Source organism: Schistocerca americana, chromosome 7 (genome assembly GCF_021461395.2).
Source record: "Schistocerca americana isolate TAMUIC-IGC-003095 chromosome 7, iqSchAmer2.1, whole genome shotgun sequence".
NCBI classification, from domain to species: Eukaryota; Metazoa; Arthropoda; class Insecta; order Orthoptera; family Acrididae; genus Schistocerca; species Schistocerca americana.
In genome coordinates this window covers 230,865,209-230,887,468 of record NC_060125.1, presented here as the reverse complement: position 1 = coordinate 230,887,468, position 22,260 = coordinate 230,865,209, and the positions used below count along the sequence as shown (strand labels likewise).

The 22,260-nt window shown below is 36.5% G+C and overlaps 1 protein-coding gene across 3 annotated transcripts in view; it reads left to right on the top strand.

Annotated features, from left to right (window-relative positions):
- The window catches only part of LOC124622513, a 55,147-nt gene extending 38,505 nt beyond the window's left edge, over window positions 1-16,642 (top strand). For 2 of the 3 annotated variants that reach the window (XM_047148235.1, XM_047148233.1), the window contains exons 6-8: window positions 10,563-10,713; window positions 14,534-14,613; window positions 14,692-16,642. In XM_047148235.1, coding sequence (XP_047004191.1) covers window positions 10,563-10,713; window positions 14,534-14,613; window positions 14,692-16,001 — 1,541 coding nt within the window. In that variant the 3' untranslated portion in view covers window positions 16,002-16,642. The remainder of the gene's footprint in view (window positions 1-10,562; window positions 10,714-14,533; window positions 14,614-14,691) is intronic. The other variant, XM_047148236.1, reaches the window with a different exon arrangement.
- The last annotated feature ends 5,618 nt before the right edge of the window (window positions 16,643-22,260 follow it).

Genomic DNA, 22,260 nt, shown 5'->3' with positions numbered 1-22,260 from the left:
CATTTTTGGCAATGTTGTAGATTCTGTTTTCTTCAAGCTTTGATTCTTATTGCAAACATTTCTTTTCTTTGCCCCAGTTCAGAAATGTTGTCAATCCGGGGTTGATGTGCAGAGCAATCTGAATTGTAGTGGGGAGGTGGGTAGTCTCCATGTGACCCATGTTTAGTGATTTTGCTGTTTCCTCTTTGTTTACTGCTCTCACATCAAATAAAAGCAGAATGGTTTTCTGTGGCTTGGAGCTAACAGATGAATTAAAATATATTCACATAATTATGGAAGGCTAAAATGTGTTATTTGCACTAATCACCTTGCAGAATACTGAAGTTCTTTTGGTGAGTTTGCTACAGAAATTTAGCCTTTATTAATCTTTTCCACTGAGGTTGCCAATTTATTTGAAACAAAGTGATTCCATACTATTAGCTAGTTTCAACTGATTGTTGTTTCAAGTGCATGTTTTCATCCTGTAGCACGTATGGCATTATGCCACAATCAAGGACCAAACATGAGATAATACAGTACTGGTACTCCAAGAAAATTTACATCCAGAAAACCTCACTGAAAAGCTTAATATCAGGTCAAGGTCTACTTCATTGGGAATCTGGACATGCAGATGTGCACTTTAAACTGAATTATGCATTTTAGTATTGTTCACGAAATTCCAATGCTCTTGGATTATCCTCTGTCTTGTTTCGTTTATGACATAATGTAAGATCTTTCAATGTTTTACACGTACAAACATACAGGCTTCCTATATCATCGTAGATGTGCAAGCGCAGTGACGCCTGATATCTGGCGCTCTCTAGCAACTGCTGGAACAAACCTGTTTCTAACAGATCACGGGAAAATATTGTGAATGGTGGTTTGAAAGTGTTACTTTCGAAGTAAATTTCCTTTTACGCAAGATGAACTATGTGTGAGAATGTACAATGAATTTCTTAAACCACAGAGCGTTTTACGCTCATTTAAAAATCAACTCTTTGATGATGAGCCATTTAGAAGAATTCCAAACCCAAAAGATCAGACATTTATGTTGTTATTAAAAATTTGACTGGCACATTTGTGTGATGTATCATAAAGAGTAACACAAGCAATTCACATTATATGTGAAAGCTTAGCTTCTCTTGCAGCTTTGCTTTTCTTGTAGCAACACTATGTATGTTAATTTAAACCATTAACTTTTCCTGTTTGTGTGTTCATGCTACTTAACAGTGATGTTGCTATTGGCTGACTACATCACATGTCCTGTCCTCTGAATATCTGCTGTCATCGGCTGGCAAGACCGCGTGACATGAGCTATGACTGGCTTACAAAAGCACATCGCAATCTCGTTTTCGATGCTGGGGAAAATAACATGCAGTGTTTAGTGGATCTGGGGAAAATAACATGCGGTGTTTTGTGTAATTTGAATTTAAACTATCATAATATGAAAATATGCAGTGTACTGTTACTGCACATCAAAGATCTTTCCAAAACATGTTTTTTCCCCTGAGTTTTGTTTTCTAAAGTGACGGGAAATTCTACACCGGTGTATAAAACCATAACCATTCAAAGGATTGCTAAGTTTTACAGTTCCGATGGAAAGTATATGTCACTTAACACGGAAAAAGTGTATTTTCACCTGGGAGAAAGTGTATTTTTACCTGGGAAAAATCCAGGAATTATTTTTCCTTGTTGACGTATACACCCTGAATTAGCTAAAACTATAGCATTCAGAATGTTTGTCAGTGTACATTCTATGTGTTCTGTGTGATTATGTACTGATACACAAATTCCTTTCTGGTTCTTAAAGAGTCTAGTTTAGTGGAAGTCTTAGTTTAAAGTCTTATGCTGTGTTGGGAAAATGGAATCCTGGTGTTTCTCAATGAATTTTTTTGTGTCGCATAATTGGCAGATTTTATCTATTTTTCTGATTATGATGTGTTTGTGTTTGTTCTATTTTTTCATCAAGTCATGGTGGAATGGTTCAATTATTAGGTTGCACTGTTTAATTGTCCTTGTCCGCACTTCACATAGGGTGATATTTTCTTGGCTGGCTTGAGTTAGCTATCTTATAAGATTGTGTTGCAATTCTTGATCCTTCAATCTGTTTATTCCGTTGTTCTACGGTTCCTCCGCTTCTCAAGGTGCTCATTGTTGTTTGTTAGGAACTTAAATGTGCTTCATGCTCTCTGTCTGTTTTTCGCTGTTCTTTTTGGTTTTGACGTTCTGTATCAGAATTGGCAAGACCTGCTATTTTGCTTATAGGCATTATCTGGAGATAAATCAAATCAAGTTTTTATTAACACATACATTAAGTACACTTTACTTTAGATTTATTTCCAGTCACTATGTTACTTTGGCTGCTGACACGTTTTCACTCACTCACTGCCCTACTTTTTTGGTTTCTCCCTTTTTCGCTTCTAAGGAACTGATATTCGAATCCACGACTGGTCTTTTACCAATAGTGAAGTCCTTAACATACCAAAAAAGCTTTGAATGGTCCATGATGTTCCAGAACATTCCACGACATTCGAGAGTATTCGGGAATGCTCCACAATGATACAGGATGTTCCGGGTTTTCCCAAACATTCTGGAATCTTCCCAAATATTCCAGACTATTCCCAAACATTCCAGAACACCCTGGATCATTATGGAACAGTCTGGAATGTTGTGGAATGCTCTTGAGTACTCTCGAATGTTCGAGAATTTTCTCGTGTGCGAAACTTCCCAGCTCTTATATTTTCAAAAGCACATCCTTCAGGTAAAAAAGGGAACCTTCTTCATTGATGGGGGATAGAGGGCTATCACATCATAATAACTCCCTTAATTGTACAGTACTCGCTTTTGAGTTTTAGCAGCATGCACAGTGTACACGTACTTTTATAATGTGCATTGATTACTGCTACATACATGATGTAGCCTCCCATGAACTATGGACCTTGCCATTGGTGGCGAGGCTTGCGTGCCTCAGTGATACATATAGCCGTACACCGTAGGTGCAACCACAATGGAGGGGTATCTGTTAAGAGGCCAGACAAATGTGTGGGTCCTGAAGAGGGGCAGCAGTCTCTTCAGTAGTTGCAGGGACAACAGTCTGAATGATTGACTGATGTGGCCTTGTAACATCAACCAATAGAGTTTTGCTGTGCTGGTATTGCAAACGCCTGAAAACAAGGGGAAACAACAGCCATAATTTTTCCTGAGGACATGCACCTTTACTGTATGGTTAAATGGTGATGGTGTCCTCATGGGTAAAATATTCCGGAGGTAAAATAGTCCCCCATTCAGATCTCTGGGCGGAGACTACTCAGGAGGACAACATTATCAGGAGAAACAAAACTGGCATTCTACAGATCGGAACTAGGAATGTCGGATCCCTTAATCAGGCAGGTAGGTTAGAAAATTTTAAAAATGAAATGGATAGGTCAAAGGTAGATATAATTGAAATTAGTGACATTCGGTGGCAGGAGGAACAAGACTTTTGGTCAGGTGAATACAGAGCTATAAATACAAACTGAAGTAACAATAATGCAGGAATAAGTTTAATAATGAATTTAAGAAATTTAAACACTGATAAGCTGCTACGAGCAGCATAGTGAACTCATTATTGTAGCCAAAATAGACACGAAGCCCACGCCTACAACTGTAGTAGAAGTTTATATGCTGACTTGCTCTGCATATGATGAAGAGATTAAAGAAATGTATGACGCGATAAAAGAAATTATTCAGATAGTTCAGGTAGACAAAAATTTAATAGTCAATGGGGACTGGAATTCAATAGTAGGAATTGGACGAGATGGAAAAGTAGTAGGTGAATATGGACTGGGGGTAAGGAAAGAAAGAGGAAGTTGCCTGGTAGAATTTTGCACAGAGCATAACTTAATCGTAGCTAACACTTGGTTTAAGATTCATGAAAGAAGGTTTTATATGTGGAAGAGGCCTGGAGACACTGGAAGCTTTCAGATAGATTATATAATGGTAAGACAGAGATTTAGGAGCCAGGTTTTAAATTATAAGATGTTTCCAGCAGCAGATGTGGATTCTGACCACAATTTATTGGTTATGAGCTGTAGATTAAAACTGAAGAAACTGCAAAGGTAGAAATTTAAAGAGATGGGACCTGGATAAACTGAAAGGGCCATAGGTTGTAGAGAGTTTCAGAGAGAGCATTAGGGAATGATTGACAAGAACAAGGCAACAGTAGAAGAAAAACGGGGAGCTTCGAGAGATGAAATAGTAAAGGCAGCAGAGGATCAAGTAGGTAAAAAGAAGAGGGCTTGTAGAAATCCTTGGCTAACAGAAGAGATATTGAATTTAATTTATGAAAGGAGAAAATATAAAATAGCAGTAAATGAAGCAGGTGAAAAGGAATACAAACATCTCAAAAATGTGATTGACAGGAAGAGCAAAATGGCTAAGCAGGGATGGTTAGAGCACAGATGTAAGGATGTGGAAGCTTATATCACCAGGGGTAAGATAGCTACTGCCTACAGGAAAATTAAAGAGACCTTCAGAAAAAAGAGAATGACCTGTATGAATACAAAGAGCTCAGATGGAAAACCAGTCCTAAGCAAAGAAGGGAAAGCATAAAGGTGGAGGGAGTATATAGAGTGTCTTTACAAGGGTGATATACTTGAGGAAATGGAAATGGAAGAGGATGCAAATGAAGATGAAATGAAAGATATGCTGCTGCTTGACCCTCAAACTTGAAGAGGAATACAATAATTCCAATCCCAAAGACAGCAGGTCTTGACAGCTGGGAAATTACCAAGCTATCAGTTTAATAAGTCATGGTTGCAAAATACTAACACAAATTCTTTACAAACAAATGGAGAAACTGGTAGAGGCCGATCTCGGGGGAGGTCAGTTTGGATTCCGTGGAAGTGTTGGAACACGCGAAGCAATACTGACCTTACAACTTATTTTAGAACATACATTAAGGAAAGGCAAAACTACTTTTCTAGCATTTGTAGACTTAGAGAAAGCTTTTGACGATGTTGACTGGAAATTCTGAAGGTGACAGGTGTAAAACACAGGGAGCGAAAGGCTATTTACAATTTGTACAGAAACCGTTATGAGTCGAGGGGCATGAAAGGGAAGCAGTGGTTGGGAAGGGAGTGAAATAGGGTTTTAGCCTCTCCCTGATGTTATTCAATCTGTATACTGAGCAAGCAGTAAAGGAAACAAAAGAAAAATTTGGAGTAGTAATTAAAATCCATGAAGAAAAAATAAAGACATTGAGGTTTGCCGACGACATTGTAATTCTGTGAGAGACAGCAAAGGACCTGGAAGAGCAGATGAACTGAATGGTCAGTGTCTAGAAAGGAGGCTATAAGATGAACTTCAACAAAAGCAAAACGAAGATAATGGAAGGTAGTTGAATTAAATCGGGTGATGCTGAGGGAATTAGATTAGAAAATGAGACACTTAAAGTAGTAAATGAGTTTTGCTACTTGGGGAGCAAAATATCTGATGATGGTCGAAGTAGAGAGGATACAAAATAGAGACTGGCAATGGCAAGGAAAGCATTTCTGAAGAAGAGACATTTGTTAACATCAAGTATAGATTTAAGTGTCAGGAAGTCGTTTCTGAAAGTATTTGTATGGAGTGTAGCCATGTATGGAAGTGAAACATAGACGATAAATAGTTTAGACAAGAAGAGAGTAGAAGCTTTCGAAATGTGGTGCTACAGAAGAATGTTGAAGATTAGATGGGTTGATCACATAACTAACGAGGAGGTATTGAATAGAATTGAGGAGAAGAGGAATTTGTGTCACAAATTGACTAGAAGAAGGGATTGGTTGGTAGGACACCAATTTAGTATTGGAGGGAAGGGTGGAGGGTAAAAAATCATAGAGGGAGACCAAGAGATGAATACTCTAAGCAGATTCAGAAGGATGTAGGCTGCAGTAGTTATTTGGAGATGAAGAGGCTTGCACAGGACAGAGTAGCATGGAGAGCTGCATCAAACCAGTCACTGGACTGAAGACCACAATAACACGTGATGTAGATACCAAATTATTTTCCCAACCCTAAATGACAGATGAGCAATGCAGAACAACAAAATCATGCTTTGCATTTTGGGCCCATATGGCAGTGAATACCTGAGAAATTGGCGAGACAGCTTTTTGTAATGTTCATATATATTCAGTGTAGGTCTACAGATGTAGATAAAGCAGGCTCACCATAAGACTGACAGATCACAGTAGCACGCATAAATGTTATAATCTCAAAATTGATGATTGTGTGCTTTAGGCCCTTACGGTTCTCAGCTACACAACTGTTTTGTGATCAACTGGGGAAACTATTCACACACTGCTTTCACTCTAAGAGTACCATCTTAGCGGTGTTAAATTAAAAATTCACCCAATTTCACATTGCATTGTTGCTCTTGTAAATCAGATGTTGCAAAAACATCACAAAGACTTCCTGGCTGCATTTCTGAATAGCTACTGCACTCCACATTTATTTAAACCATCTGATTGTAGTCATTCCTTGGTCTCCCTCAATAGTTTTGACCCCATACTTTCTTCCATTACCCAGTTAACTATTCCTTCATGCCTCATAATGTGTCCTATCAAGTGATCCCTTCTATTGGTCGGATGTGCCACAAATTTCTTTTTCCCCAATTTTATTCAGTACCTCCTCATTACTTACATGATCTGCCCATCCAACCTTCAGCATTCTTGTGTAGTGCCACATTTCCAAACTTTCTATTCTCTTGTGGTTTGTGCTGTTTATTACCCACATTTCATGTTTAATGCTACATTCCAGACAAATGCTTTCAGAAAAGACTTACTAACACTTAAATGTATGTTAAGTGTTAACATACTTCTGTTTTTCATAAAAGCTTTTCTTGTTGCTGGAAGTCTGCATTTTATATTCTTTCTATTTATGCCATTGTCAGTTATTTTCTTCCCAAAATAATAAAATTCATCTACTACTTTCAGTGTCTCATTTCCTAATCTACTTCCCTCAGCACCATCTGGTTTAATTTGATTCTGTTCTAGTACACTTGTTTTTGTTTTTGATGATATTCATCTTATAATCTCTTAGAGCACATTATCCCTTCTGACCAACTGATCTTCCAAGCCTTGTGCCATCTCTGATGAAATCACACTCTCGCTGATAAAGCTTTTCCAGTATTTTATTCTGGAAACAATCCCTCAGGCTGTGACCAAGCCAGTTGTCTGGAATAACTTTTCTTCGAGGATTGCCAGTTCCATAAGGCGTGCAGGAGAATTTCTGTGACGTTTAGAAAGTAGGAGGTACTGATGAATATGTGATGGTGGATCATGAGTCATGCCTGAATTGTAGAGCATTTAACTGTGACAAGCAGACATTCAAAGTTCCAGTCCCAATCAGACACACAGTTTTAATTTGGCAGGAGGTCTTAACATATTTGTTTCTTCTCCTTGAACTTTAATTTCTTTTCCAAATTCTCCCTCCATTTCTGTTACAGCTTGCTGTATGCACTAATGGGGGCTAGGTTACAATCCTATCTTACTTTGTTCTCAGTTACTGCTTCCCTTTCATGTCTTTTGACTGTTATAACTTAAATCTGGTTTTTGTACAACTTGTTGACAACTTTCCCAGTACATTATCCTTGCTACTGTCATAGTTTCAAAGAGAGTATTCAAGTCAACATTGTCAAATGCTTTCTCTAAATCTACAGTTCCCATAAATGTGGCTTTGCCTTTCTTCAGTCTGTCATCTAAGATAAATCATCATGTCGCTAATGCTCATGTGTTCTTACATTTCTCTGGGATCAAAACTTTTCAATATGTCAGCTTCTTACAGTCTTTCCAGTCTTTTGTAAGTAATTCTTTGGGTGTTTTAACAATGACATATTCAAATGATGGTTGAGCAAATTCACTGCCTTCATTGGAAGTATGTTTATTACATTCTTCCAGAAGCTGGAGAATATTTTAAATGTCACATGTATCGTGCATACCAGATTGAATAGTTTTATCATGGGTGATTGTCCCAAGGATCTTAATAATTCTGAGAAAATGCTGTCTACTTCAACTGCTTCCTTCCTCTCCCTCCATGACTTAAGTCTTTCAGTTATCTGTCAGATGCTTCTTGCAGTATCGTACATTTCACCTCATTTTCTTCTACTTTGTATTCTCCCCCTGTAATACTGTCTTCAAGTTTATTTCCCCTGTATAGGCCTATATATTCCTTCCACCTGTCAGTCTTTCCTCTTTACTTACTACTAGCTTCTTCCATTAGGGCTTCTTAATATTCATACAGCTGCTTCTCTTTTCTCCAGAAGTTTCTTTGATTCTGTGGATCACATTTTTGGATGCTGTCAACCAGTGGATTATCCAGGATGTAGCAACAATAAAATAAAATATGATACATTGCTACTCACCGCACAGGGAAGGCACTGAGTGGCAGACAGGTACATTTAAGTAATGCGATAGATAAAAAAAAAAAAAATCTATTCATCAAGTGATGGTAGGAGAACACGCATATAAAGTTTGCTAGCTTTTGGAGACAGTGGTCCCTTCTTCTGGGAGAAGGGTTGAAGGGGAAGAAAGAGGGGTGAAGAAAAAGGACAGGTGAGGTTTAGGAAAAGGGGTAGAGTTTGGAGAAGTCACCCTGCACCCTGGTTCAAGGGAGACTTACTGGATAGAGTGAAAAGGAAAGATTCCTCTTTCCTCTTGGCATCTTTTCTGAACTTTGTCCCTTTTCCTAACCCCCACTACTCCTTTTCCTTCACCCTTCTTCCTTCCCCTTCTGCCAGAAGACAGAGCCAATGGCTCTGAAAGCTAGCAGACTGTAGTACCCTTTATACTTGTAAGCTCCTGTCGCTGCTTGTTGAATAGATTCTTTTATCTATCCAACTGCGCTAAGTACTTTTAAAAATAGACTAAGCTGTCAAACAAAATCATTCTTCAAAAGCAGGAGGGGGGGGGCGGGGGGAGAAGGAAAAACACACACACACACACACACACACACACACACACACACACACATTCATGTACACACAATAAGCACGCATGCCCCCGTGGCCAGTGTGTCACCCTGGGTGCTAATACAGTTGGATCTCAGTGCCCGGAGATGACAGTAACTGTGTGTCCGTGAGTTGCATGTCTATGAGTAAGTGTGTTTTTCTGATACTGAAGTAGGACTTTGTCCGAAAGCTTAGTCTACTTTTAAATATACTTAAACATGCCTGTCTGATGTTTATCACCTTGCCTGTGTGGCAAGCAGCTGTGTGTTCTGCTATAATTTCATTATTGTGTGTATTACCCAATAACTTCTTGTCTTTTTGCCACTGCTGTCTTCACTACTGTCAGGGACAAAGGGGACAAAGAAAAAAACCTGTAGTAAATGTGAATATATATGTGATTCTGCCTCAAAATGTGGAAACTTGAAACTGCATAATAAATGCCATTTCGTTGAGAATTGTATACAGATGAACTATTTTATCAGAGATAGTTTGAAATAGATTTATTTTCAACATATAAGTATAGAAAATTTAATCGATTTTCCTGTGAAAATGTGTCAGTTCTGCTATAGGCTGCTGCCCTGCAAAAGGGAGGCAGGACTCATTTCCTTGGTCCACTCCTCTCCTCCCTGTTGGTTAAAATTCTAGTTTGTTTACACTCACGGCCATCTGCCACAATAGCTATAGTGTCTGCACTCTGCTATAGTGATAGGAAAACAAAATCTGTAACATTTTTCAACTGTGCCAAAATTCTTCCCCTAATGTTAAAATAATGTTACCATAGGTTTGGTTCTACTTTTATGCTAACTGCCTTGTCAGTCCTATCTGTAGTGTTGTCAAATGAAAGTCATATGGTATGAATGCCTATGAAATGTTGAAATTAATAGTCTACAGATTTTGTAATCATCAAATTTGTGCAGGCAAAGACAAATAATGCCCAGAAACATCTTAAGTCAGAGACGTATTCAGTTCACCGGCAGCAAAATGCTGCTACTTTTCAACAAAACAATAATTTTTGAAAGCTCAAATACAGCCACATGCAGAAAACATGAGCCATTTCAGAAGAAAAACGAAGAACCAATGCTTTGTTTGTCTTCACTTTTAAATTTGTGTGACTAATCATTTACAAACAAAAAATAAATAAATATGCCACTTTCAACAGAAAAAGATGCAAATGTCACAAAAAGTAGAAGTGAATGTTGCCCAAAATAGATTATACATTTTACGGTCCCTACCCACCACAATAAAATTTTTGTTTCCCTCAATGTACTGAATAATTCCTTTTACTTTTCTGTCTCTTCATCTGCATGACTGTAGCAGAACATATATTTTGCGTCGAACAATGCTGTTAGCAGGATGTTATTAGAATGCTAAAAATGTCCATGAAAAAAAAACATTTGTTAGTTTTTTGAACAGACCTTGTACAACCAGATGTCCACTGTCATAAATAACTACTTCCACTCAGTACTCAGTGACTAATTGTGTTCCTTCATATCATTAACTATGTAGCTTATAAAATGTGGAACAAAGAATAATTCAGCTGGTCTGTCATCACTTTCTTGTAAAAATGTCTGTTATCTTGTTTTGTGACTGCAGATTTTTAGGTGTATTATTTTATTTCTAGGCATGTCATACAAAGAAGATGTAGAAAATATAGTCAGTGAATTGAAAAAAGTGTGGGAGGTGAATGACACTCCACCTGTTGTGGAGATAACTGAAAGTGAAGATGCTGATAATAAAGAAAATATTTGCAAAGTCCCATTGTTTTTATCACGGTAAGTAACTGGCAAAGCACTGACAGAATCATTTAATGAAAGGTCGCCTTCTCATAAGTGACTCATCAAAGAACGTTGTTTAATACTTTAGTACCCATTTGTTGCCAGTAAATCGTTTCTCTTCCATTTCTTTAAATATCTATTAAATTGTGTGTTTTCATATTTTGGATTCATTAATGACATTACTTCTTTGACATTGGAGCTTTTAATCTATTTATAGAGTGATAATGCAAGGGATTATCATGTGACTTATAGTGTCATCTATTATTTTTTATGTATTACTGGAGTATTTTGTTTGCACCTTAGCATTAGAATGATGGATGTTACCAGGAATCTTCTTTCAGATATGGTAAATAACAAATAAATAAAAATGCATAAATTTCTGAATATTCATAATCTTAATAGAGCATCTAACAGTTTGTGAGAAGATGGATTTGATTACTCGGAGCTAGTTAAACAAGTAGAACCAAATAAACTTAAACGTGTACACAATGTTCCATGAGCCTGTGTTCAGAAAAGATCATTTAAGGAAATATAACAATAAGATGACCTCAAGAAACTAATATGAAATATTATTGCACCAAACAGAAAGATTTATGTCACACTGATGCTGTAAACTGGTGTATACGTTGGTTTCTTTGAAATATTTTGTAATGCATTCACAAATGTTTTTGAAGTCCTCAGGATAAATGCCATTCAGGCTGTTCTTTCTTCAATTTTTTACTTAGTTCAATATTAGGCTTAGAAGAAGCTCTAGGCCTGAACATCCCTCCCAAGACTCTCATTAATAGTCTCTGGTCCTGCATCACTTTTTGTTTTAATTTTTTAAGCCTGTTCACCAATACAATAAAATTAATCTAGTATGTAAGAGTGCAATCTTTAATGCAGAACTTTTTTAAACATGTTCCTACACTTCTCTGTCAGAATAATTTGGATGTCAGTTAATGATTAAAAAAAAGAGTTGATTTAAACAAAGATTCATTCACATATTCCATAGAGACCATCATAAAGTGAAATATGGTTAGTGAATCAGTGTGTCCAGCAACCTTGAAATCTTGAAAACCTGAAAAAGGCCAAGAATTTTCAAAATGGAAAAAACCACAAAAAACCTGAATTTTATTTAAATACTTTGACATTTTAAAAAAATTTTGGTACGTATACATATTGATATATTATCGGTTTCAACTGTCTCTCATATTTCAAATAGCATTCAAATATTCAAAGGGGGTCTACACGTTATGCACATACTACCTGTTGGTGAGCCAATGTTTACACAGTGATTCGTAACTTTTATATTTGTTGAGCTGTCACATGAGGCGGGAATCTGAGGAACCTGATGTGTCAGAGGTGGGGAGAGACAGGAGAATTCATTGCTTTGAATTCTGGGTTAAAGTACAGATCAGCCACGGTTGTAGAAATACACAGAAGTAATTACGTTAAGCCTGTAGTAACACTTATTGTATCAACTGTTAGATCACTGTAGTTGGCAGCAGTCGAAAACAGAATATCATAGTCACAAAGAGTAATGACTTGTACTGATAAGCATTGAACAGGTCTGTGTAGCTGAACAACTGCTCAACGGTGACAGACTGACATAAATGAAGAAGTTAAAGCTAGCCGTCGATTTTGCCGTGGGGTAATTTGTAATTTTTTGTCGATAGATCTGTAGCTTGTGAATGCTTACTTGGCCATTTTGGTGAGTGGAGTGGCAATAATAACCTTGAGTAGTAATGAAAACTTGGCCATTTTGATGAGCGGAGTGGCAGTAATAACCTTGAGTAGTAATAAAATTAAATGAAGGTGGTCGTAAAACAATTATTCAAACAGGAAGAGACTAATGAAATTTTAGACATTTATAATCATGTCTCATTTTGCAGCATTTACAAAATTATCAGTATTAAGTAATTAGTCTATTCACCTCCCCCCCTCCACCCCTTTTTTTAATGTAGGCCTTTCATCAAACTTCAAAATTATAGTTGAAAATCAGACAGAAAAATGTCTTATTTTTCAAAGATACTTATATGACGCAGTGCAGGATGCAAATGGAGTTGACAGTTTCAAGTCTTATATACTGTTTTTGCAATGCACGTTGTTTGTACGAAGCCAGTATGAAACATTAAGATGAAGGAAAGTGAAAGAGAGGAGGAGGAATGATTATTGAACACACGAAAGAAGATGAAATCAAAGAATTCAAAATGAGTGAAGCCTCAAAGATTTCAGCAGAGATAGAAAATTTAAAGAAATGATTTGTTCATTTTTATCGCCTTTAAATCAATATACAGCATTTAATATTTTAAAAGTATTTTAGTTTTTTATTTGTAATTTATACTACTAAAGAAATAACTTAATGTTATAATAATTATCAATATAATGTTTTGAAAAATGATGTTTTAGTCTCAGATTCAAGGAAAAGGTGACATGAAAAAAAATTGTCTTGAGAAACCGGTAAAGAACCTTTAATGTGAAAATTATCAGTCGCTGGACACCCTGTGAATGTATCACAGTATACATTAACAAAGAGAAGCAGCTGTTGACTGTTTTAACAATAAAGCAACACTGAATTGCTGACACTGTTTGTGCTTACACTTGCTAAATCAACGTAGTAAATTGGCAGGAAAACCACTGCTTTGAATAATGTTGCTTCTGCTTCAGTTACACTAAATGGCTGCTGTTTATTTTGTACCACTAGCTTAATATTTACTTATATATAAAAACAAAGATGAGGTGACTTACCGAACAAAAGCGCTGGCAGGTCGATAGACACACAAACAAACACAAACATACACACAAAATTCAAGCTTTCGCAACAAACTGTTGCCTCATCAGGAAAGAGGGAAGGAGAGGGGAAGACGAAAGGAAGTGGGTTTTAAAGGAGAGGGTAAGGAGTCATTCCAATCCCGGGAGCGGAAAGACTTACCTTAGGGGGAAAAAAGGACAGGTATACACTCGCACACACGCACATATCCATCCACACATACAGACACAAGCAGACATATTTAAAGACCAAAATATGTCTGCTTGTGTCTGTATGTGTGGATGGATATGTGCGTGTGTGCGAGTGTATACCTGTCCTTTTTTCCCCCTAAGGTAAGTCTTTCCGCTCCCGGGATTGGAATGACTCCTTACCCTCTCCTTTAAAACCCACTTCCTTTCGTCTTCCCCTCTCCTTCCCTCTTTCCTGATGAGGCAACAGTTTGTTGCGAAAGCTTGAATTTTGTGTGTATGTTTGTGTTTGTTTGTGTGTCTATCGACCTGCCAGCGCTTTTGTTCGGTAAGTCACCTCATCTTTGTTTTTATATATAATTTTTCCCACGTGGAATGTTTCCTTCCATTATATTAATATTTACTTAATCATATTGACATGTATCAAATAACAATAAGTGAAATATCATCTTTAAATGGATTGAATCTATATTATTTTTACTTTGTAGATATTAAGTCCCTGCTTAAGTACCCATTTTGATTCATTGTTTTCTGTTTGAGTTCTGAGGTCATTGGTGATCAGTTGTTCATCTGGTATCATACTTCATCAACTACAATGAGGTTTTAAAATTCTTGTCATGAAACTAAGATGCTTTTACAATCTTCAGTGTCTTCATTTATGTGGAAAATGAAGGGGATCTGAAAAGTTTCTGTTCTCGATTAAGACAACAGCATTTCTTGCTGCATATTTACTCAGTGGCTTAATCTAAATTATTTTATTTTGGAAAATTTCAATGATTATTTATATGTGAAGTACAGATTTAAGAGCCATGTTAGCAAGTTTATACAAATTCTCTGTCTTCAGATTTATTAAAGTTCTCTTTTTCTTTCATATCAGCAATACTGAAGGCTCAACAGATAAAACAGATAGAAATGATGCAGTTATTGACATTGCCAGTAGTGACAGTGATCTGGATGGTTAGTACCTTGAAATTTTAAGGTACAATTTATGTTAAATATATAAAGACAATTAACAGCATTTCTATTTCTTTGCAGATTACCTGTCAGATGATCAGATGATGCCAGAAACTGGACAAAATGATGAAAGTGTGCAGAATAAAAACTCTGATCCAAACAAAAACAAGGGAAGTGGAAAGTTCCAAACTCACTCTTTCAGTGCATGTGAAGATCAGCAGTTGTGTAGTTCAGGTTCAGAAAATATAAGTGTTAAATTAGAGAGACAGTGCAGCACTCCAGATCTTAGGACAATAGACCAAGCTTCCAGCAGTGTTGAAGAAAGAAAGCTTGGAGATTTAGAACAGACTACACTGAGTGTCAGTAATCTTAGTAGCAAGATCAAGAGCGCCTTAAATAAAACCTCACCGAGTGCATTAAATCAGGACCAAAGAAATGGTGTGGAAGTAATCAGTCTATCAGATGAGGAAAGTGGCTTTGGTGATATAAAAAATTCTTGTTCCACTAATCTCGAAGTGACTCCAGAAACGTACCAAACCTGTCACAAAGAAGTGCCAAATGTTAGTAGTGCAGAAAAGCATATCATAATTTATCCTGATGTACAAACAAAGTCGGTAGTGAATACATTGGGACTACATAGTAATGTGGTAAACTGTGAGCCAATGCCATCTTCCTTATTAAATGGGATAGTTGCCTCCAGTAGTTCAGGTGTGAATATACATCAAGATTTGAATCCGCCAACCATTGTGCCAGTCAGTGTTTCACGGGATAGGTCTTCTGGGCAGTGTATATTTAAGATCGAAGGAGGGAAACTGTATGTGAAGGGTAAAACTGGAGAAACAATACCAATAGTTCCAGGACAGTTTGGAAGTATACCAACACCTGTTCTGAGACTTCCTGAAACTGCTACACCTGCACTAAATTATTCAGGATCACCTCCAACATACAGTGATGCACGTGGACAAATCCTTTCTGTACCTTGTGCAAGTCGTGATGATAATTATGTGCCATCTTCAACAGTGTGCCAAGCAACTTCTTCTGTGAGCAGTGTTTCAAGCTGGCATGTGCCTTGTGAATCTCCTGTGATATCTGATGTAATCCAGTCCAATGTATTACCTCAGTCCCCAGATACACAGTATTTGAGTTCACCCCCTGTCCCAGTGTATACTTCACCTCAGATATGTAAATCTACTGAGACCGGGAGTGAACCTGGGTCACCAGTGAGTTTAAAGTTGAACAGTACACTTCCACATCTCAATTTAAATAGTGTGTCAACCTTAAGTTCTGGAATAGTACAAGGTTCTATTTTTACACAAGCTGGATGGACAACAGATAGTATGTTGGCTACAACTGGTAATTCAGATGCTGTAAACCACAGTGAAAGACAATAATGCAGCTTGCATCTTTTGAAGTGTTGTGTACATTGTGTCATTCTTCTGAAGTTGAATACAATTCCCCTGTTGATGAACACTATGATAAAGAGAAGTGGTACAGTGTGGTACCTGCAATGAAAATTTCTGTGATGTCTGTAATATATGGATTTTGATTGTGAATCTTTTCTTCAAGGTATCTGTTCAGACACATGTTTATGTGCTTCAGAATATTATCCTGTTATTGTGTGAATTGCCCGTTTTTATACTTTGTGCTAGTGTTTGTTTTTAATTTATTCCATCATGGTATCTTTCAAAGGAGACAAATTTACAGGCATCAACATACTGCAAGAGTATATCATAAATTTTATTTATTTTGAAGCATCATGAGCAACTAATTTAATAGTGTAATTAAACAGTCTTGCTCATTATGGCAGGGTAGTAACTGCATCTTATTTATTCCATTGAACAGATAAAATTGTTTCTAATTTTGTGATATTGTACATAAATATTTATAGAGGAAATGTGCAACAAGTTCTTGTGAATTTCTGATTTTCGCTAGTGCGGATAGATTGTTTTGAGTAAATTGTGTTTTGGGTGTACATAGACTGTAAATATCAAAGTATTTTACTTTCTCAATTTTTGTATTTAATTATTCACAGAGACTTATAAATATTTTATGTGTATACAGTTTTGTACATAATAAACAAAAAATATGAACTTGTTAAAACATTAATGTTTATGTAACATTGCATATAGTAAATAGATGAAGCATTTTGTTGTTTTAATTATGTAGAAGTAATTCATTAAAATATGTATGAATGTTTTGTTCAATCTTAGTCACACTTGTTTTCAGAAGTGTTGACAGAATGAGAGGACAAAATGATGTTGATTTTTGGTTTTATTAACATGCTCTTTGAAAGCAGCATAATAATTTTATATAATTTGGATCATTTGCTTGGTAATACAGCTTTTTAATGGGAATGTATAATACCAAGAAGTATTTAAATATGTTGTAAACAGGTTAAAATGAAACAGTGGAAAATCCAGGATGGAATGTAACAATGGCAGTGCAGTTTCAGCTCTTTGAGGCTGCAGACGTGTGTGCTAGTTGCAATTGCGTGAGTGTGTGTGTGCGTGTGTTTATGTGTGTCTACTGCTGACAACGGCCTTAATGGCCGAAAGCTATGATTGTATGAATCTTTTTATTGTGCCTATCGCGACTCAGCATCTCCGCAATATGGCGAGTAGCAACTTTCCTTCTCAGGTATTGTAAACAGGTTATCAATGCAGGATTCTATGGATACTATTTTTTTAGGCATAGAATATGTTACATGCTTGAAACAAAGTTTTTCATACCTCCTATAAAAAAGTGTGTATATACTTGTGGGTGTAAGTATGCTACTCTTGAAGCATAACAATTGGACAAAGTGATTTCATTAGTAGCAACTTGTGTAGAATAACTGAAGCATAGTGTATAGAAGGTAGAAAGTGTGACCACTTAGTCGAGTACACACTTTTCGCCGCTTGGCGGCACTAGCTCCAGTTTAGCACTACTCTCCCATGCATTTGTACCTCTGTTTTACGTGTTATAGAGTCACCATTCTTATGTGCGCTGTGGGATCATATTTATCTAGACTAGGCCCTGGCTCAATAATGATAATTGATTTTTTTAATTGTTCAGACATGGAAATATGAGAACTCGGCAATGCATAAACTGCATGATTTTGCACATAATAATTAATTTTTGTGTTGTCACTGTATTAAAGTAGCAAGGGAAAAAAAAGGAATCGCTGGATGTTATACGGCAATACTAATATTTATTCTTACAACATCACTTTGTATTTCTAAGGCTGACCAACTAAATAATGATTGTGAAATCTACTGCTAAATATAACAATTCGCTTTTAGTAATGCTGTGAATAATCTAGAGCTATAATAATACAAGTCATTTCTTATGAAAAGTTTTCAATTCTGTAATATATATTGCAGAACATTGTCGATCTTTGATTCTCTCCCAGTGTTGTGTTTTCAACTATTACTCTCCAGCCTTTTTGTCAGGGTTTAGATTTTCTTGGCCACTAGTCAACCAAAAATGTATCAGCACCTATAGCTCACAAGGCACAACAAGAGTACTCTTAAAATAAATGCTGCTTGGCCAAAAGTGGCATAATAGAGTGTGTGTACAGTGGAAAAGATGAAAATTCTCATGGGTCTACCGGACCATAGAGCAAAACTAGGCCACGAATAAAAATTACTACACACTAAAATAAAAAATTAAAAATGTTTTCTACATATTTTCTCACCTTAAACTGCTGGACACTTTGGAAAGTTTCCTTTTTGATTTACTTTTTGTCCCTCAAGTTCCTTGCTGAGTTCTTTCATTTTGAAGCAGAACTGACATTTCATGTAGTAAGAAATTAGTTTGTGTACAGTCTCCAAGGCATGCTCTGCACTACAAGCCAAGCCAGAAGTCTTCATTTGTATTTTTGCAGTGCTTTCCAAACAATCATAGAACAAGTCTTCATTTGTATTTTTGCAATGCTTTCCAAACAGTCACAGAACAAGTCACCCCAGAAAGCAGATGGGGAAGAAAGATTAGTACTTAAGGTTTATTCTGCCTGTAGGAAGACATTTAACAATGCTTCTGAAGGGTAACGTAAATAACTTTGTCCTTGATGAGTACCATAGTCCTTCGAGTTACTGAAAAGTGAAACAGGACAATTTTCTATTGAAGAATTCTTTGGCACAACATTTAGTGATTTTTGAGGCCTGAAGTACAACATAACCTGCTGTGTTGTGTACTATACATTTATTTATTTATTTTTTGCCGTATCAGTAACACTGTTTGAGGACTTATTGGCTTTCCACTTAGAATGATTTTCAATGGCATGACAATCAGTTTTTCCTCTATACTCCGTAGTACAGATTTTTTTATGTCAGTACATTCCTTTTTAGTCTTCTTTGCCAAGATTCATACCTGACTGACATAGGATGTAAGAGCGGGTTCTATCCCTCATTCACAATTTCCTCCCTACGATAAAACTTTCTTGACAGGCACATGTATTGGCTGGAGCATATGTAAATGTAGAAAGTTTACTGGTGAAGGGTGGTCATGGCAGGCCACTGATCAAATAATACCAAAATGTCACTCTAGGGGATCCTGGGTGAAATTCGCAGTCAATATGTGTCTGAATCTTTTATTCCACAAATATTCAGATATTTCTAATGTGCTCTGTACTGTTACTGTGAGCAGTTCCAGTGTTCTGTTTGAAGCAAAATTACTGTCTGGATCGGCCAGAATATGAAAAATTTGCTGCAGAATTTTATGGTGATCTGAATCTTTTCTCATACCACCTTATGTTGTTTTTGAATTTGGAGCATTGGGAACATTGCTTATAATACTGAGTAAATTTTTCAGTTGGATCACTATCCTCAAATCCCACAATGCCACTTTCAGTCCATAAAAAATAAAATAAAAATAAAAAAGTAAAGCTTTTGCCATTCTGGTATTAAATAACAGGAAAGGAAGGCAAATACCATTTGCTGAAAGGAGGTCAGGTGGATGTGTGTGTATGTCAATTTACTACATGCCTTTACACCAGCAAACTGTTCTTAACTGTCAACTTTATAAACACATTCATGAAATCCTTACCTCATGATGTCAGTACCAAACAGCACAGTACATTTATCATGAAAGTGGTTACGTATGTATTTCAAAATATGTACTGCACCTGAAAAAGCTCAAACTTTTCTATTTCCATCGACAGGATTTTGAAGATAGCATTTAGTATTCCCCTTCTTTCCTGATATTTGCAAATGTTTCCGGGCTTGTTTGTTAGATTGACTGCCACCACATATAAATTCTGCAATCTACCTGCTCCAGTTGTATTATAATGTGAATTAAAACTTTTTCTAACAGTTCTCAGGAGTTGCATTTCTGTTGGCATAGACTACAACTGGTTGTACCCAACATTAACACAGAGTTAAAAACATGAAAACAAGGGCATGATTATCAAAGATAATTACCCATGATTTTCTGTTTTTATAAGTCTCTTCTCTAAAATTCTCCTTAGAACATCTATGGCTGTCTTGTAAACACCGTATGTGCATTTCAACCTTTTAAGAGTCTCCTCAAATGCACATCTGAAGGAAGAGGTACCTATAACCCTTAGGAGATTCAATGTATAATAAAAACTCTAAAAGAAATTCACTATTTTATCTCACTCCTTTTATATCCTTCCTCTGGCACTTCTGTAAGATAGTATCTGCAAGTATTTTTTTACTTACTAGATAAGCTTTCACTACATTTACATTTCTTTAGTCTACATACTTCTGTCTGCAGCACAATTACTCTAGCCTTGTCTGACTTGAGTTTATTGTTTCCCCTAGCCAAGTTAGTTTTTAATTTTTTGTTTGTTTGTAGTTTCAATACAGTTACTTCATCAAGCAGATCAACTTATGCAGACTTACCAAACAACTGGGTGCTGCTGAAACCAGAAGTGGTATCACTTTCACAAATTCATAAACATTTAATGGGTGCTTTATTCACAATTTTGCAATCAGCTTTCCTCTTCATGGGAGATTTTCTTAGCTTTAATGGGGTAGACAAATACTTGGGAAAATTCAGGACAATTTGAGGAACTGAAATTGGTTTCAAGTGACAGTTAATTCTGGGCAATTCTACTTCCTTTCTATCAATAATGAATTTGTCTGTTCTTAATATCAAATTTTCAGCAGAGTGAGTGTCTCAAATGTATGAGTTTCTTGTTAGCTCCTTGTCCTCTCCTGGGATAACTTTCTTCCATTTGTTAAAATTTTCTATACCTTTCAGGAGCTTGAAAAAGCACCTGATATGCAACCCAGCACAAAATAGGAAGGTGTTGTCAGTACAGTTTAGGAGACGGCAGAGCCAACTGTTAATTTTGATCGAAATATTTGCTTGGCAACCAGGTATTTTGGTTTAATTTATAATCCAGCTCCACCAATAATCTGTACCATTGCAGAATTGCACATACATAACTCAAAATATCTGTAAATCAGCAACAAAGCACACGATATAGCATTTACAAACATAGCCAACTCAGCGCGCAAAACGATCACAGTGGTGTGCAGTGGGAGATTACTGCACTAACCCTATTCAGCCCATGTTATTGGAGACAATAGATTACACTTTCTACCTCTATATTGTATGACTGAAGCAAAATCAGAAAAGGTACTGTAACATACAGTTGGTCCACATTCATAACATAATTTGTCAGCATAATTTTTTCCATGTTCAAGTAAAAAAATTTAACACAGGCGAGTCTGTAGATATTTTATTCTTGTTTGCAGATCACATCATAAGCTTCATGTATGATGAGCCAACTTATCTTGCTGCAGTTTTAGGGAGGCAACGTTACTTGCGTTTTGTGAGGATTTTATAGTACCAAAGACAGTCTTTTTGATTTTGTTGACATTTAAAAACAGGGGAAAGTTATTGTTCTCCATTATTTCTACTATTCTGTCATCATTTTTGTCACATGTATAGAGAATAACAGTAATTTGTTCTTATGGGCTGTGAACAATGACACTCATTTGTAGTAGTTAACCTGTCAGTATAAGTCTTCTCATGTAATGAAATAATTTTTTGTTTTGTGTAGTGAATAAGTATAAACTCACATTCTCATTTGTTAATATGTGTTCTGAATGTGAAGTGAGACTTCATCTTCCAATTGCTCCAAATCCCTCCTATTTTGACATAGACTTGGACACAAAATGATCCATTTAGGTTCCTTCAAAGACTCTGTTTAGTGTCTGATGTGTGTGAGCAGGTTGCATTTTCTCTGGTACTTGAACAATTATAACATCAGTTTTTATGTTTCCAAGCTGGATTCTGTACATCTGATAATAGTGTGAGTACAACAGATGTTATTTTGAAAGATAAGGTTCAAAATTGTCTTCTGCTTTGTGGCCTTGATGTATTCTTTGTGTTGTGACTTGGCAAGACAGCCAAGCCACTAGGACAGGAAGCTGAAAGGCACGCGATTGAGCTCACACAGGCTGGCGTGAGGTCTGGAATAGTTAAAGGAGTTGAGTCTAGTAAAAAAAGTACGTAGCTTCTGGAATACTTAACTTTAATCCATAATTGGTGAACATCAGTCTGACGGTACATGCATCACAAGATAAATAGCAAATGATAATGGTGCCTTGCTAGGTCGTAGCAAATGACGTAGCTGAAGGCTATGCTAACTATCGTCTCGGCAAATGAGAGCGTAATTTGTCAGTAAACCATCGCTAG